Here is a 15332-nt window from a genome sequence, read left to right as displayed (position 1 = left end):
AACAGAAATACCACAAGCCGACTGTTTTAACTAAGAGAAGTTTATTGCCTCACAGTAAAGTAGGCTAAAAGTCCAAATTCAGGGCATCAGCACAAGGGGAACGCTTTTGCTCTCTAATGGCCTTCTCATCAGTCTCCCCCCGTGGACTAGGAGCCTCTCAGTGGAGGGACCCCGGGTCCGAAGGACATGCTCTGCTCCAGGCACTGCTTTCTTGGTGGTAGGAGGTCCCCCTGTCTCTCTGCTGGCTTCCCCCTTTTATATCTCAAAAGAGATTGCCTCAAGACACAATTCAACCTTGTAGCTTGAGCCCTGCCTCACTAACACAACTGCCATCCATCCCCCCTCACTAACATCATAGAGGCAGGATTTACAACATAGAGGAAAATCACATCAGATGTGACAAAATGGTGGACAATCACCCAATACTAGGAATCATGGCCAAGTCAAATTGATACACACATTTTCAGGGGAACATAATTCAATCCATGACAGCAATTCATATCTCAATAAAAATGAGAACATGCCGGAAAAGTGGGTGTGTGCAAGGATAGTGGGGGACCGGTGTGGGGTGCATTGCATCACACATCCTCATCATGGACCTCAGTGCTGGTGGGTGGGATGAGAAAGGACTCCAGAGGACAGCACTGGCCTCTCTGAGCTGCAGGGACGTTTCAGGGAACATGTAATTGCCAACTGTCCCCATCTGTCCACTCGGCCCTTGCTGGGATTCAGAGGGAGTAGGCCTGCTCCTGGCTTCTGCTCCAGTAAACCCCTCCCCACGCCCTGTGGAGGGCAGGCCTGGGGTGAGGGGGAGGAGTTGCTCTATGTTGGGTGGCCATCTAGTCCCTACTTTCCAAATGAAGACCCAACTCCCTCAGCCACCTCCCAACCCCCACCTAAGTGCTTCTGAATTGGGAACAGTTGCTCCATCTCCCTTTATTTTCAAGTTTTCAGCTTTCGTGCTATTTTCTCACTTAAATTCTTATTGAAATCTTTTCCCAAGAAGAGTTTAATAAGATTCAGTGAACTGAGATTCAATTCACCACCTTCTGTGTATTTTCTTCACAGCAGAAAATCACCGTTAACTAAGGAAGACACAGACATCTCTGCTACTTAAGGGTGCACCTTTCCCCGAGCGAGAGTCCTGCAGGATTTGCTCCTTTGAGCTGCTGGCATCTGACCTGCTAGCCATCCAGGGAGGTGAGGCTCAGGGCTGGGATGGGAATGCATGAGTGGGTCCTGGGTTTCACAACCCAGTGGCATCCTACAGTCCTGAGAGCTGGGGAGACCTCACGGGTGTCCGCCAGGGGGCAGTGACAGCACTCCCCAGAGTAGAACTCAGGGCTGGATGCTGGGGGCAGACCCCCCAGGTGTCTACTCAGTGGACAAGGTACAGTGGGAGCAATTCCACGCCTGATGACAAAATTAGCCTGCACTGGGGCTCCTTGCTTCCATTCCTGAAGCCACAGGTTTTCCATTGGTCACATGAGACGGTTGGAGCAGGTGCAGTCTGAGAGTTGTTCTGACTGAATCGTGTCCTTTCAAAACATGCACTGGAATCCTAACACCTATACCTGTGGATGGGATCCCATTTGGACACAGGGTTTTCTTTGCTATGTTGATGAGGCCATATCAGTGTAGGGTGTGTTCTAAACCTAGTCACTTCTGAGTGACATAAAAAGCAGGACAAACAGAGAAGAGCAAGCACAAATGGAGGAAGAGAGATGCCATGTAGAGATTGCCAAGCAACCTAGGAAGGCTGGGGCTACGAAAGCGGAGAAAAGGACCATCCCCTAGAACCAACAGAGAGCCTTCCCCTAGAGCCAGCACCAGGAAAGTGGGCTTCCAGCCTCCTAAACTGCAAAAAAAATCAATTTCTGTTCTTTAAAGCCACCCTCTTATGGTATTTCTGTTACAGCAGCACCAGGGCACCAAGCCAAGGATTTCCTCCACACCTTCTAAGGAGACCCTGGCTTCTATCATAAGTGATTGACATTACTTATTACTATGTTGCTGATACGGGCTCATCAATATTGCAAAGAAAACCCTATGTCCAAACTGGATCCCACCCACAGGTATAGGGGTGAGGATTCCAGTACATGTTTTGGAAGGGCATGATTCAACCATAACAACTCTCAAACTCCACCTGCTCCAACCCTTTTGTATGACCAATGGAAAACCTGGAGGTTCAGAAATGGAAGCAATGAGCCCCAGTGCAGGCTAATTTTGTCATCAGGTGTAGAATTGCTCCCACTGTGCCTTGTCCACTGAGCAGACACCTGGGGGGTCTGCCTTCAGCATCCAGCTCTGGGTTCTACCCTGTCAAACAGGATGCAGCCAGAAATGATTCAGAGGAAAAGGTGGAAGATATAGAGATATACTTGCTCCAGGGTAAAGTTGGCTTCTTGTGAGTCCATCTTCCATTGTGGATCAGCCCCCTCCTGGTTCCCTACCCCTGAGAGGGACATCCATTTACCTGCTACCCAGGGGCTCTCAGAAGCCCCTGCTGTGTCTACCTCCCCCTTCTGGCAGGACCCCATGTCCAGACACTTCCTGACTCCCACACCACTCCTGTCAGTTTGTTTAAATAAACTTATTTTAGAAGAATTTTAGGTTTATAGGAGCATTGTACACTTCACCCCAGCATTAGCATCCCACATCACCATAGGCTAGTCATCATAAGTAAGGAACCAACACTGGGGTCTTAATATTAACTAAACTCCAGGGTTTATTCGGATTTCACTTATTGCTGTTGTTAATTACAAGTGAGTTGATTCCGACTCATGGCAACCCCATGTGTGCACAGGTAGAGCTGCTCCACAGGATTTTCAAGGCTGTGACCTTTCCGTTAGCGCCCAAGAGTGTTAACTGTTTGCACCACCCAGGGACTCCTGGTAGACTGAACACAGCTTTTAAAAAAAGGGAAAACTTTGCCCCATTATCCACTATCAAAAGTGTTTGCACAGTTTATTCCTTAGATCTGCCACATTCTGTTCCATCAGGCCTGCCTGGCTGCCAAGCAGCCAATTTTCAAAGGGCTAGATAAAATGTTAGTGCCACCCAAGAATGTGGGCTGCATTTAGTGACTACATGGAAAAACGGGAGCAACTTTACAGTGGAGAAAGGTGACAAACAACCTCATTCAGGAGATCAAGGTCAACATCAACAGTGATAAGCTGCATGGACAGAAAGCACCCTTGATATGCTGTGATGAGAATGGCATTATAACCTTCCAGGCTTCCTCCCCAAAACTTATTGTTGCTGTTGCTAGGAACCACTAAGTTGGTTCCAGTTCATAGCAACCCCATGCACAAAAGAACTAAACACTACCCGGTCCTGCACCATCCTCACAATTGTTGCTGTGTTTGAGCTCAGTGTTGCGACCACTGTGTCAATCTATCTCATTCAAGATCTTTCTCTTTTTTGCTGACCCTCTACTTTAGCAAGCATGATATCCTTCTCCAGAGACTGGTCCCTCCTGACAACATGTCCAAAGTCTGTGAGACAAAGTCTTGTCATCCTCGCTTCTAAGGAGCATTATGGCTGTATTTCTCCTAAGACAGATTTGTTTGTTCTTCTGGCAGTCCACGGTATATTCAACATTCTTTGCGAACATCATAATTCAAAGGTATCAATTCTTCTTCGGTCTTCCTTATTTATTGTCTAGCTTTCACATGCATATGAGGTAATTGAAAACACCATGGCTTGGGTCAGGTGCACCTTAGTCCTCAAGGTGACAACTTTCCTTTTTATCACTTTAAAGAGGTATTTTGCAGCAGATTTGCCCAATGCAATACGGTGTTCAATTTCTTGACAACTGCTTCCATGGGCCTTGATTGTGGATTCAAGTGAAATGAAATCCTTGACAACTTCAATCTTTTCTGTTTATCATGATGTTGCTCATTGGTCCAGTTGTGAGGATTTTTGTTTTCTTTATGCTGAGGTGCAATCCATACTGAAGGCTGTGGTCTTTGATCTTCATCAGTAAGTGCTTCAAGTCCTCTTCACTTTCAGCAAGCAAGGTTGTGTCATCTGCATATCTCAGGTTATTACCAAGTCTTCCTCCAATCCTGATGCTACATTCTTCTTCATATAGTCCAGTTCTTGGATTCTTTGCTTAGCATACGGATTGAATAAGTATGGTGAAAGGATACAGCCCTGATGCACACCTTTCCTGACTTCAAACCACACAGCCCCTTGTTCTGTTTGAAGGACTGCTTCTTGATGTATGCACAAGTTCCTCAAGAGCACAATTAAGTGTTCTGGAATTCCCATTCTTCTCAATGTTATCCATAGTTTGTTATGATCCATACAGTTGACTGCCTTTGCATAGTCAATAAAACACAGGTAAACATCTTTCTGGTATTCTCTGCTTTCAGCCAGGATCCATCTGACATCAGCAATGATATCCCTGGTTCCACGTCCTCTTCTGAAACCGGCCTGAATTTCTGGCAGTTCCCCGTCGATATACTGCTGCCGCCATTTTTGAATGATCTTCAGCAAAATTTTGCTTGCGTGTGATATTAATAATATATCATTTGATAATTTCCACATTCAGTTGGCTCACCTTTCTTTGGAATAGGCATAAATATGGATCTCTTGCTGTTGGCTGACCAGGTAGCTGTCTTCCAAATTTCTTGGCATAGATGAGTGAGCACTTCTACTGCTGCATCCATTTGTTGAAGCATCTCTATTGGTATTCCATCAATTCTCAGAGCCTTGATTTTTGCCAATGCCTTCAGTGCAGCTTGGAATTCTTCCTTCAGTACCATTGGTTCTTGATCATATACTACTTCTTAAAATGGTTGAGTGTCACCCAATTCAATTCTTTTTAGTACAGTGGCTCTGTGTATTCCTTCCATCTTTTTTTGATGCCTCCTGTGTCATTCGATTTTTTGCTCATAGAATCGTTCAATATTGCAACTCATGGCTTGAATTTTTTCTTTCATTTCTTTCAGCTTGAGAAATGCTGAGCATGTTTTTCCCTTTTAGTTTTCTAACTCCAGATCTTTGCAAATTTCATTATATACTTTATTTTGTCTTCTTGAGCCACCCTTTGAAATCCTCTGTTTAGCTCTTTCACTTCATCATTTCTTCCATTTGCTTTAGCTACTCTCCATTCCAGAGCAAGTTTCAGTCTCTTCTGACATCCATTTTGGTCTTTCTTTTCTGTCTTTTTAATGGCCTTTTGCTTTCTTCACGTATGATGCCCTTGATGTCATTCCACAACTCCTCTGGTCTTCAGTCATTAGCCTCAGTCTAACCATAAGGAAATCATCAGACAAATCCAAAATGAAGGACAGTCTACAAAAAACTTGGCCAGGACTCCTCAAACTGTCAAGATCATCAGAAACAAGGAATGTCTGAGAAATTGTTACAGCCCAGAGTATTCTAAGGAGAAATGAGGAATAAATGCCATGTGGTATATTTTGGTCATCTCATGCTGCTATAACAGAAATACCACAGGTGAATGGCTTTAACAAAGAGAAATTTATTTTCTCACAGTCTAGTAGGCTAGAAGTCCAAATTCAGATCATCAGCTCCAGGGGAAAGCTTTCTCTGTCGGCTCTGGAGGAAAGTCCTTGTCATCAATCTTTCCCTGGACAAGGAGCTTTTTCCACATAGGAACCCCACGTTCAAAGGACACATTCTGCTCCTGGGACTGCTTTATTGGTGGTATGAGGTCCCCATCTCTCTGCTCACTTTTCTCTTGTATATCTCAAAAGAGATGGGCTTAAGATGCTACCTAATTTTGTAGATCTCATCAATATAAATGCCGCTAATCCATCTCATTACATCATAGTGATAGGATTTACAACACACAGGGAAACCACATCAGATGACAAAATGGTAGACAATCATACAATACTAGAAATCATGACCTAGCCAAGTTGACAGATATTTGGAGGGGAGGGGACACTATTCAATACATGACATGGTGTCAAGGAAGGAATCCTGGAACAGAAAAAGGGAAATTAGTCCCTGGGTAGTCCAAATGGTTAAGTGCTCAACTACTACCTGAAAGGTTGAAGGTATCTTGGAAGACAAGCCTCACTATTTATTTCCAAAAATATCAGCCACTGAAAACCCTATGGAGCATAGTACTACTATGACACACATGGGATCACCATGAATTGGGGTAGACTCAATGGCAACTGGTTGGCTGGTTCAACTTACCAGGGACTTTGGGCTTTGGGAAATATATGGGAGTTTGTGGGGGGAAGCCTGAGCTCCCCTCCTCCCAAGAAGGGACCAAGGAGACTCTTTTGTTCTTCCCATGCAGGTGGAGAAGAACTGGCCACTAACATGTGGTTTCTCCCCAGGGAGCCAAGGGAAGAATGGGAGGGAAGAAGTAATGAAGTTATATTCTCAGAACATTTTCAGATCTACCTTCTCATAAAACACAGCAGTTTATTCTGCTCTTTGCAAAGATGAAGAGAGCAACGGTGGCAGGCTTGGGGCCAGGCAAGCTGACTGCTCTTCTGAGAACAAGCCCCAGTCCAAGAGGCCATCACTGGAGGACACTGCTGACAACATTCAACCCCCGACCTTTGGAGGGGGTAGAACTTCAAGAGTGGGCTCTTCCTCACCATCCTGTCCTCCTCCTAATAAAACAGGAATTCCATCATGAAGAGAAATTTAATTTTAGGTGGGACATGAGATCTTGGTGGTCAATGTGGAAATGGATCAATTATCTCAAGCTGTCATCTGACTCCATAAGCCCCAAAGCCAAACCCACTGCAGTTGAGTTGATTCCGACTCATAGCGACCCTATAGAACAGAGTAGAACTGCCTCACAGAGTTTCCAAGGAGTGCCTAGAGGATTTGAACTGCAAACCTTTTGGTTAACAGCCGTAGCTCTTAACAACTACGCCACCAGGGTTTCCTCTGACTCCTTAGTCTTTCCAATTCTCTGATACCACTGCGTTTGACTCATGGAGACCTCATGTGTGCAGAGTAGAACTGTGCTCCATAGGGTTTTTAAGGCTCTGATATTTCAGAAGCAGATTGCCAGGCCTGTCTCCCAAGGCACCTCTGATGGGTTAGAACCACCAACCTTTTGGCTAGTAGTCAAACACGTACCTGTTTTGCACCACACACAGTCATTATGAGTTGAAATCAACTTGACTCAATGGAAACTGACAACAATTATCGCCTTTGAGAGAGAAGGATACCATCATCTAAAACCAACACCCTTCCATTTCTTTTCCCTACCAACAAAAAGTTTGACTCCTCAGGAAGAATAAGTTCACGACGTCACCAACGAGATGGTGCAGGGTGTCTTCCTGCTAGGTGGGGTTCATGAGCAGAGATCACCCTCCCTGCTCAGGAACACAACTATGTCCCAATCTCAATCCTTTAGTCTTGGCTCTGAAAGGAATATCCACTTTCTTCTGGAAAGCAGTCACTAGTTCAATTTTCCTAATGAAAAAAAATTAAGCCGTGCTTTGCTTTAATGGTATTCCCAGCCTGATGTCGTCGTAATGGCCTGACAGAGTTGCTCCTCATTCTACCTCATGATTTAATATGATTAAAAACATCCTTCTCTTTCAGGAAGGGAGTGCTGGGTTGCCTCGAAGGTTTTCATCTTCAGTTGCCCCTGTGCGTGTCAGGAGCGCTTATAATATTTGACTCAAGAAAAAGGAGCAGCTTATGAATGATTCATTTACTTTGGATAGAAAGCTCCAGTGTGATAGGACGCATTCTTAAGCCCTACCTCAGAGTCTCCGGCTACTATCCTTCCCTGGCGTATGTGGGTCAGTCTCAGGGCTTGGGGATCCCCCTTAGCACTCTGCCTCTCCTTGCTGTTGTTGTTAACTGCCATAGAGTCAGCCCCCAACTCATGGGACCCTGTGCACAACAGAACAATCCAGTCCTGCACCATCCCCATGATCAGCCACAGACTGAACCACTGTGCTCCACAGGGTTTCCACTGGCTGGCTTTCAGAAGGAGATTGCCAGGCTTTTCTTCCTAGACCACCTTAGTCTGGAAGCTCCACTGAAGCTGTTCAGCATCATAGCAGCACACATGCCTCCACAGGCAAATGGGTGGTGGCTGCGCATAGTTGCACTGGCTGAGAATCAAACCCAGGTCCCCAGGTCTATACCCCTGAACCATCACTGTCTTCTCCCAGAGAGCAGGTATAACTCTGCCCCTCAGCCAAGGCCCAGATAGCTTCCTCCCAGCTCTGGGAGGCGGTTCAGAGCCTGATGGTATCCCGGGGCAGTGTGGACAGGAGCACCCAGGCGATCCCTTCTCTCACTAGCCCAACTGCATCCTTCCTGTCCAGGGGCCAGGTGAGGGACCAGGTGAGGGCCCAGGTGAGAGGCCAGGTGAGGAGCTAGCACCTGTGAGAAGGATGTGCTTGCATACATGTTAGCGACACTGTCACCAGAATATAAGCACATCTAAATGTCTGTCCACTTGGTGCTCACGGACCTCACCATGTCCAGACCGGAAGGCACAGTGATGGTCATCTGGCCCGGCCCAGGCCAACATGCGTTCCTCAAACCCTTGGGGCTTGGGGCCCTGTGGAGTTCCAGACATCAACGAAAGGGGGCTTGGGGCCCTGTGGAGTTCCAGACATCAACAAAAGGGTTCTGTGGTCAAGTCCCTGTGGGAAACAACTGGCCAAGCTGAGTCAGGCAGCATTTCAACTGTAGTCTCCTGCCAGCTTTGGCCAGGAAGCTCCTTTTCTCAGGAGCATCTGCAGGTCAGTGTTTGCAGGCTGCTTTTTAGGAAACACCAGCCTTATCCCAAATTCTCATCACCCAGGTGATGACACCGTGAGGCCCGGAAATGCAGCAGCCTCAGACCTGGGCCTGGGTCTAGGATGAAGGGAACCTAAGAGCTCCATGGTCAGAAACAAGGTCCCACAACCTTAGACCAGCATGAGAAAAACTAGAATGAAAACAAAAAACCTTGGTAACCGCCGTGACACCACTGCCTAGGACACCTGCACCTGGCCCAGCACTGGGGATACCCTCATGTGGGGTGCTGCCCCAGCAGGTGTTGCGTCTACCTCCCACCCAACTCCTCTACCTTATCCAGTCACCCAGCAGCTCAGGGCAATTGTCTATTTTATTGTCTCCTGCAGAAAATAAAGCCTGGCAACCCAAAGATGCCTTAAGACCTACATGTTTTTGTTGGGTGCCATCAACTTGATTCCAACTCACAGCAACCCCATGTGACAGAGTAGAACTGCTCCATAGGGTTTTCTAGGCTGTATCTGGACCAGATCACCAAGTCTTTTTCCTGCAGAACTGCTGGGTAGGTTTAAACCACCAACCTTTTGCTTAGCAGATGAGTTCTTAACAGCTGCACCATCAGAGTTCCTTAAGGCCTACACAGAGCAGTCCATGGTTCTCACCTGGGGGCCATATTGACCCCTAGGGAACCTTTGGCAATGTCTGGATTTGGTAACGTTTTGGATTGTCAACATGAGGGAAGGGCGAAGCCAGGGACTCTGCTCAACATCCAACAGTGCATAGGATGCTCCAAAGCAAAGAATGAGCTAGCCCCCAATGTGCACAGTCAAAATTAAGAAACTCTGTTCTGCATTTACAGGAGGAACCTTGTTCCACATATATCAACTGCTCGTCACAGGGCCTGGTGACGCAGGTAGGGGCATCTTTATCCCTGAGAAAACAACATAGCACCTCGTGACGGGCCCACACCTGCTCCAGAAGCAACACACAGCCCACGGGGGCCTCTGGGCCAGCTTCAAACCTGAGCACTGCAGCTCACTAACTGGGTGACCTTTGGCAGTTTGCAGGACCGCTCTGTGTCTCATTTTTCTGCTCTCTGAAATGAGGGGAAGGTGCGTATATCACAGGGGTGTCGTGAGATTGTGTGGGTTACGAAGGCTCAGTCAGCTCTCTACAGGTGCTCACAGGACGAGCTGTGGTCACTCCCCCTCCTTCCCTGGCATCAATCAGGCCTGGGTACCCCATCTCCTTCCCCTGGGTGCTCTGGACCAGGGCATTGGCAGCCACTCTGGGCCTGGGAGTGCTGCTAACAGTCTCTCTACAGGTGCTTGAAGGAGATGGAATGGTGGCAGCAGCGCTGGCGTGCAGGTTGCCCAGGCAACGCGCCCGCAAGCATTCCGGAGGAGTGAAGTGGTGACAAGGGGTGGGGGGGACTGTGGGTGGGAACGTTCTCAGTCCTGGGCGTGGGGAGCCAGGCTTCTGTGTCTGGGTAGCTGTGGTCCTGCCAGTGTTTCTGTGGCTGGGCTTGTGCTCTCCTGCAGGCATTCCACAGTGGGATAAGAGCAGCCATCCAGGGCCAGCTGCCAGCGCGACATGCCCCTCAGCTCAGTGGGTCCCTTGGCTCCACCATGGTTCCTCCATACCTGTGCAGCACTCAGGACTTGATCAGCAGAGGTCTCAGTGCCAGGCGGCCCCCACAGCTTATCTTCCAGCCTGCCTAGCCAGGCCCCCTGTGGCACACCCCCAGCACTTCCCCTCAGATGTGGCCAAAGGTCTGAGACTGGGCACCTAGCACCAGCTGGCCCATCCCCAAGTCCAACTAAGACCACCCTGCCCCTTCTCCATGTCCTCTGGGTAAAGGGAGAGACTTGGCCAAGCCAGAAATTAGTGGGAGCTGGAGATCTCTGGGTGGTGCAAACGGTTAAGCTCTCAACTACTAACCTAAAGGTTGGCAGCTCAAACCCACTCCATGATGACCTGGGAGAAAGGCTTGGCAATCTGCTTCCGTAAAGATGATAGCCAACAAAATCCTATGGGACACAGCTGTCTTCTATAACATATGGGGTCACTGTGAGTCAGAATCAACTTGATGGCAGTGGGTTTGGTTTTTTTGGTTGGACTAGATGGAAATCTGTTGTATGTTGCCTCAGGCTGTGGGCAGGCAGTGATCCTGCAAGTTCCCTGATGCTGGTTCTCAACCCTGGGGAGTTGAAGCAATACTGAGACCAAGGCCCGCCATGGACCAACAGAATCTGGGGGGAATCAGTATTTTTTGGAAACTCCCAGGGATAGCCAGGGCTGAGAGACCCCCAATCCTCAGCACTACTTGGCTTAATTCTATTTTATGTCCATTTCTAACGAGAGATATTGGGTGGGGTGGTTAGGAGAGAATGGAGGCCACAGGCAGGCCTAAAGACGGTAAATGAGTAATTCCTTTTATAAGGATCAGGACAAAGCTGGTTCCTGTGAGGTGGAAGTTAAAGATTTCTGAAATGTCCAACTTTTCCAAACTGCTGTGCAATCCATCATCTCCAACATCAACTACTCCTCCCCTTGGCACTCTCCCTCCTGTCTTCGGGTTCAATAGTACATCGCAACATCTCACAGAACTCACGAACCTTACAGTTAAGTGGCTTATTAGGGAAGTAACAGGGCACAATTAAGGATCAGGATCAGAAATGACTCAGGATGCAGTTCTTCAATCAGGACAGCTTCTCACCCACTGCCACTGGGCCCTACTGGGGGCTTCCTGCTGCTGGTCCCTGCTGGGGGCCTTCTTGGGCAAGTGTTACAGCTCTTAGTTCCATGGGTAGGTCAGAAAGTCCCACCATAGCCGTCTCTCCCGGTCTTCAGGCTCCTGCCGTCTTTCGCCACCGTCTCTCACTGTCTTCTGTGTTACAGCTCCTCTCTCTGTGTCTCCCTTTAAGGCTAGTGGGATGGCAGAACTGACCAATCCCCACGTTAGGGTTTCATACACTTTATTTGTGTGGTCCCACCCTCACAAGGATGCCATGCATCTCATTTGCATTATTAGCAAGCTATCCAATCCTCTTAGTGGTCCACAAGCATCTGATTTGCCTAGTCCCACCCAGTCATGTGGCAGGAACTACAAAGTCTATAGCTAAACCCAAACGAAATCAAACCCACTGCCAACAAGTCGATTCCAACTCATAGTGGCCCTATAGGACAGAGTACAACTGCCCCATAGAATTTCCAAGAAGCAGCTGGTAGATTTGAACTGCCGACCTTTTGGTTAGCAGATGTAGCACTTAACCGCTACACCATCAGGGTTTCCAAGACTAGAAGGGCCATACTAATTCACTGGTTCCAGGTACCACATGATGCAGACCTTTCCAACTCCATGGCCTCCCAGAGCACGACTGCTCCTTCTCCAAGTGTCAGGCTGGAATATGGTCACCAGAGAGCTCCTACGCAAGGATGTGTAGAGACATGAGTCACTGTACAAGTGCACGGTAACTTTGGAAAACCAAACAGAAGGGTGCTGTGCACTGAGAGAAACCACACTTACTTATGTGCATCTGTGCACATAAGTGCCCTGGGTGGTACAAACAGTTAACATGCTTGGCTGCTAACCAAAGTGTGCCTCGGAAGAAAGGCCTGGCAATCTACTTCCAAACACTCAGGCATTGTAAACCATATAGAGCACAGTTGTACGCTGACACACATGGAAGCGCCATGAGTCAGAGTCGACTCAACAACTGGTTTGTTTTTTGTTGTTGTTGTTTTCATTTTTTGGGTAGCGTTGAACCCAGCTATGAACTGAGCAAAAGCTACGTGCCAGGCACTGGGCTGGGTAACACGCATTATGCCCTGTTGTTCTCATGGCAACCCTCAGAGAAGAACTGCTGTTACGCTCATTTTGCAGAAGAAAGGAAAACACAAAAATAGTAACTGCGTTTCTCCCTGGAAAGAAGTGTCTTAAAAACAGCTAAAAGAAGGCGACGTTTAAGGAGGTAAATGTTCAACCACAGGGAGAGCCTGGTTCTAGGGAAGACGTGTTCGTTCCTCCAAGGTGTCGGGCTTTGAAGACGGTTCTGTCACTTCTTATGTTAGGAAATGTGCTTTCCTCCCAGACGCTGTGGTGTGGATCACAGATGTGGCTCCTGGTAATAGCCTTAGAGCTCGTTATTGACAGTTTTGTCCCAGGAAACCCTGGTGGCATAGTGGTTAAGTGCTACGGCTGCTAACCAAAAAAGGGCAGCAGTTCAAATCCAACACGCGCTCCTTGGAAACTCTATGGGGCAGTTCTACTCTGACCTCTAGGGTTGCTATGAGTCGGAATCAACTCGACAGCAATGGGTTTAGTTTTTGGTTTGTCCCTGGAAAGCAGGCTGAGGAGAATCAATGTCAGGTTATTGCCGGCTTCCAGAGCGCTGATTTAAGTCCCTCTATCTTCACTTTTTTTTTTATCTTCACAGGAAACATCTGTTTTGGTTCTGTTGCAATTGTTATGTTGGTATTTACAGAACCCAGTACACATGCCAGGCCCTTTTTAAGCCAGACAAAAAGGATGGGGAGAGAAGAGCTAGGGAGAAACTGCCTTAAAACAAAAGCACGTTACACAGGTTTCTAGGATTTGCAGAAACAGAAGAATGACATTGATGGGGTGGGGAGACCAGAGCATGATGTTAAGGTCAAAGGCCAAGGAATCAGGTGGCTTTGGTTTGAACCACAGCTCTCCAACTTCTAACTCACCCCCAGGCCCAGGTCCCCCTTCTCTCCTCCTGCCACCATCTTCTGAGAGTCAGTGACACCTGGGCCAAACTGGGGTGACAATGACGAGAGGCTGGCAGAGTGCTTAGCAAGGGCCTGGCTCTGCTTGTGAGGAAAGGAGGTTCTGGACTCTAGTCCTAGGCGGTTAAAGGCCACCAAAGTGGCTGTGTGCCCAGAGATGGGGAAGAAGGGTAACTGCAGAAAGCACCACCAGAGTAGAGGGCGCTGGGGGCCAGCCAGGGCTTGGGACTCTTGTCCTAGGCTCCTAGTGGCCCTGTAACAGAAATACCACACGTAGGCAGCTCTAAAGAATTGAAATTTATTTTCTCACAGTTCTAGAGGCTAAAAGTCCCAATCAAGGTCTCAGCCATGTCAATTCCTTCCTTACAGGTAACTAGTGTGTTCCTTGGTACCTTGGCTTGTAAGCAGACCCCACACGGCATCAATCCTCCCCATGTGTGTGCCTCTGTGTCTGATCAGCTCTTTGTATAACTCAGAAGTGATTGGATTTAGAACCCATCCTACGCAGGCATGACCTAATTAACGTTACAAAGAAAACCCTACTTCCAAACAGAATTACGTTCACAAGTATACGCTTTAGGATTACAACACATTTTGGGGGACACAATTCAATCCATAACAGACCCCTTAGTTTCTTCTCCAATGATCTTCACTGTCCAAGCTGCTGTCTCTGGCTGCCCCAGACCTCCAGGGACCATCCCTTGGGGAAAGCAGGAGGAGTGAGCTTCCTTTACAGGGGGAATTGCTGGGAGGGGCTCCTTGACTAAAACATCATGAGTTCTCACATATCAGAAGGCAGACTGTGAAGAAGACAAAACCCTCAGCTGAAGAGCCCAGAGCCAGGGCCATGGTGGGCAACAAAAAGGAGGCGGAATTGAAGGAGAACCTGGAGAGGTGACTGGAGAGGCTCACACTTGGTAGGAAGCCCAGAGGTTTGAGCAGCAGCATCATGCTGGGCAAGGACAAAGTTCATCCGGGTTCTGGGGAGTGGGGTCCTGCTGTCAATGGTGCAGGAGGGGCCAGATGACCTTGGAGATGCCTCTTATTCTGTAACCTCTGGATTTCTAGTAGCACCAGGAAGGAGCCTCGGCCCTAGAGACCCAAAGTAAACACAGCGACCTCAGTTTTTTGGGGGCCCCAGAAGTGCTCAAACAGCCTCCCTGTACCAGTCCCCACGGGGGTCCAAGGAGGCAAACGGGGGTGCCACAGCCCATCAGGATGGCATGTCCTCTCACTTCAGGCTCCTGACTGGCCCATCTGATACCCCAACACCCGAGGGTGAGGAGGAAAGAAAATGGCAGCTGTTGGAAACCAGCTGGAATTGCCAGAGTATATTAAACGGCTCTATATGGACTCCAACTACAATACTCCAACACCCCATGTCCTGGAAGAGGAAGTGAAAACAAAGGAAGATCTGCTGCCCATGGAAGACGCCTGCAGCTCCCCCACCCATGGAATCCTCCCCACCTGGTTGGCCTGTCTGGGGCTGAGTGAGCCACAAAACAGGAGAGAACAAGGGGGCAAGCCCCCGACTCCAATCCAGGGCCAGCCTCTGCTCCTGCCTCTCTTCTGGTTGTCTACACGGCTGCCAGGACAAGTACCTCAGTGTCACAAGGACAGTGTCCTCCTGACTAAGTGATCACCCGGGGCCATCTCATGTTCCCCACTTCAGCCACCCCACTCTCCATGCCCATGACCTATGAGAAATACAATGTTCCCCATTTGTCCGGATGGGGGAGTGGGCATTCTGGAGACACAGGCATACTTGCCCAAGGTCTCCAGGCAGTGGATGGCGCTGCCAGGACTCACCCTGGAGGCTGGCCAGCTCCACCTCTTGCCAGGAGGAAGCAGGCTTCTCAGCTCTGTGA

At 48.4% G+C, this 15332-nt stretch overlaps 1 protein-coding gene across 1 annotated transcript in view; it reads right to left on the bottom strand.

Annotated features, from left to right (window-relative positions):
- The window catches only part of AJAP1 (adherens junctions associated protein 1), a 100337-nt gene extending 90955 nt beyond the window's left edge, over positions 1 to 9382 (bottom strand). Inside the window, exon 1 of the mRNA XM_010593152.3 lies at positions 9372 to 9382. Within this exon, the coding sequence (XP_010591454.2) occupies positions 9372 to 9382 (11 nt within the window). The remainder of the gene's footprint in view (positions 1 to 9371) is intronic.
- Between the last annotated feature and the right edge of the window lie 5950 nt (positions 9383 to 15332).

Source organism: Loxodonta africana, chromosome 3, assembly GCF_030014295.1.
Source record: "Loxodonta africana isolate mLoxAfr1 chromosome 3, mLoxAfr1.hap2, whole genome shotgun sequence".
NCBI lineage: Eukaryota > Metazoa > Chordata > Mammalia > Proboscidea > Elephantidae > Loxodonta > Loxodonta africana.
This window is presented reverse-complemented; position numbering and strand designations above follow the sequence as displayed.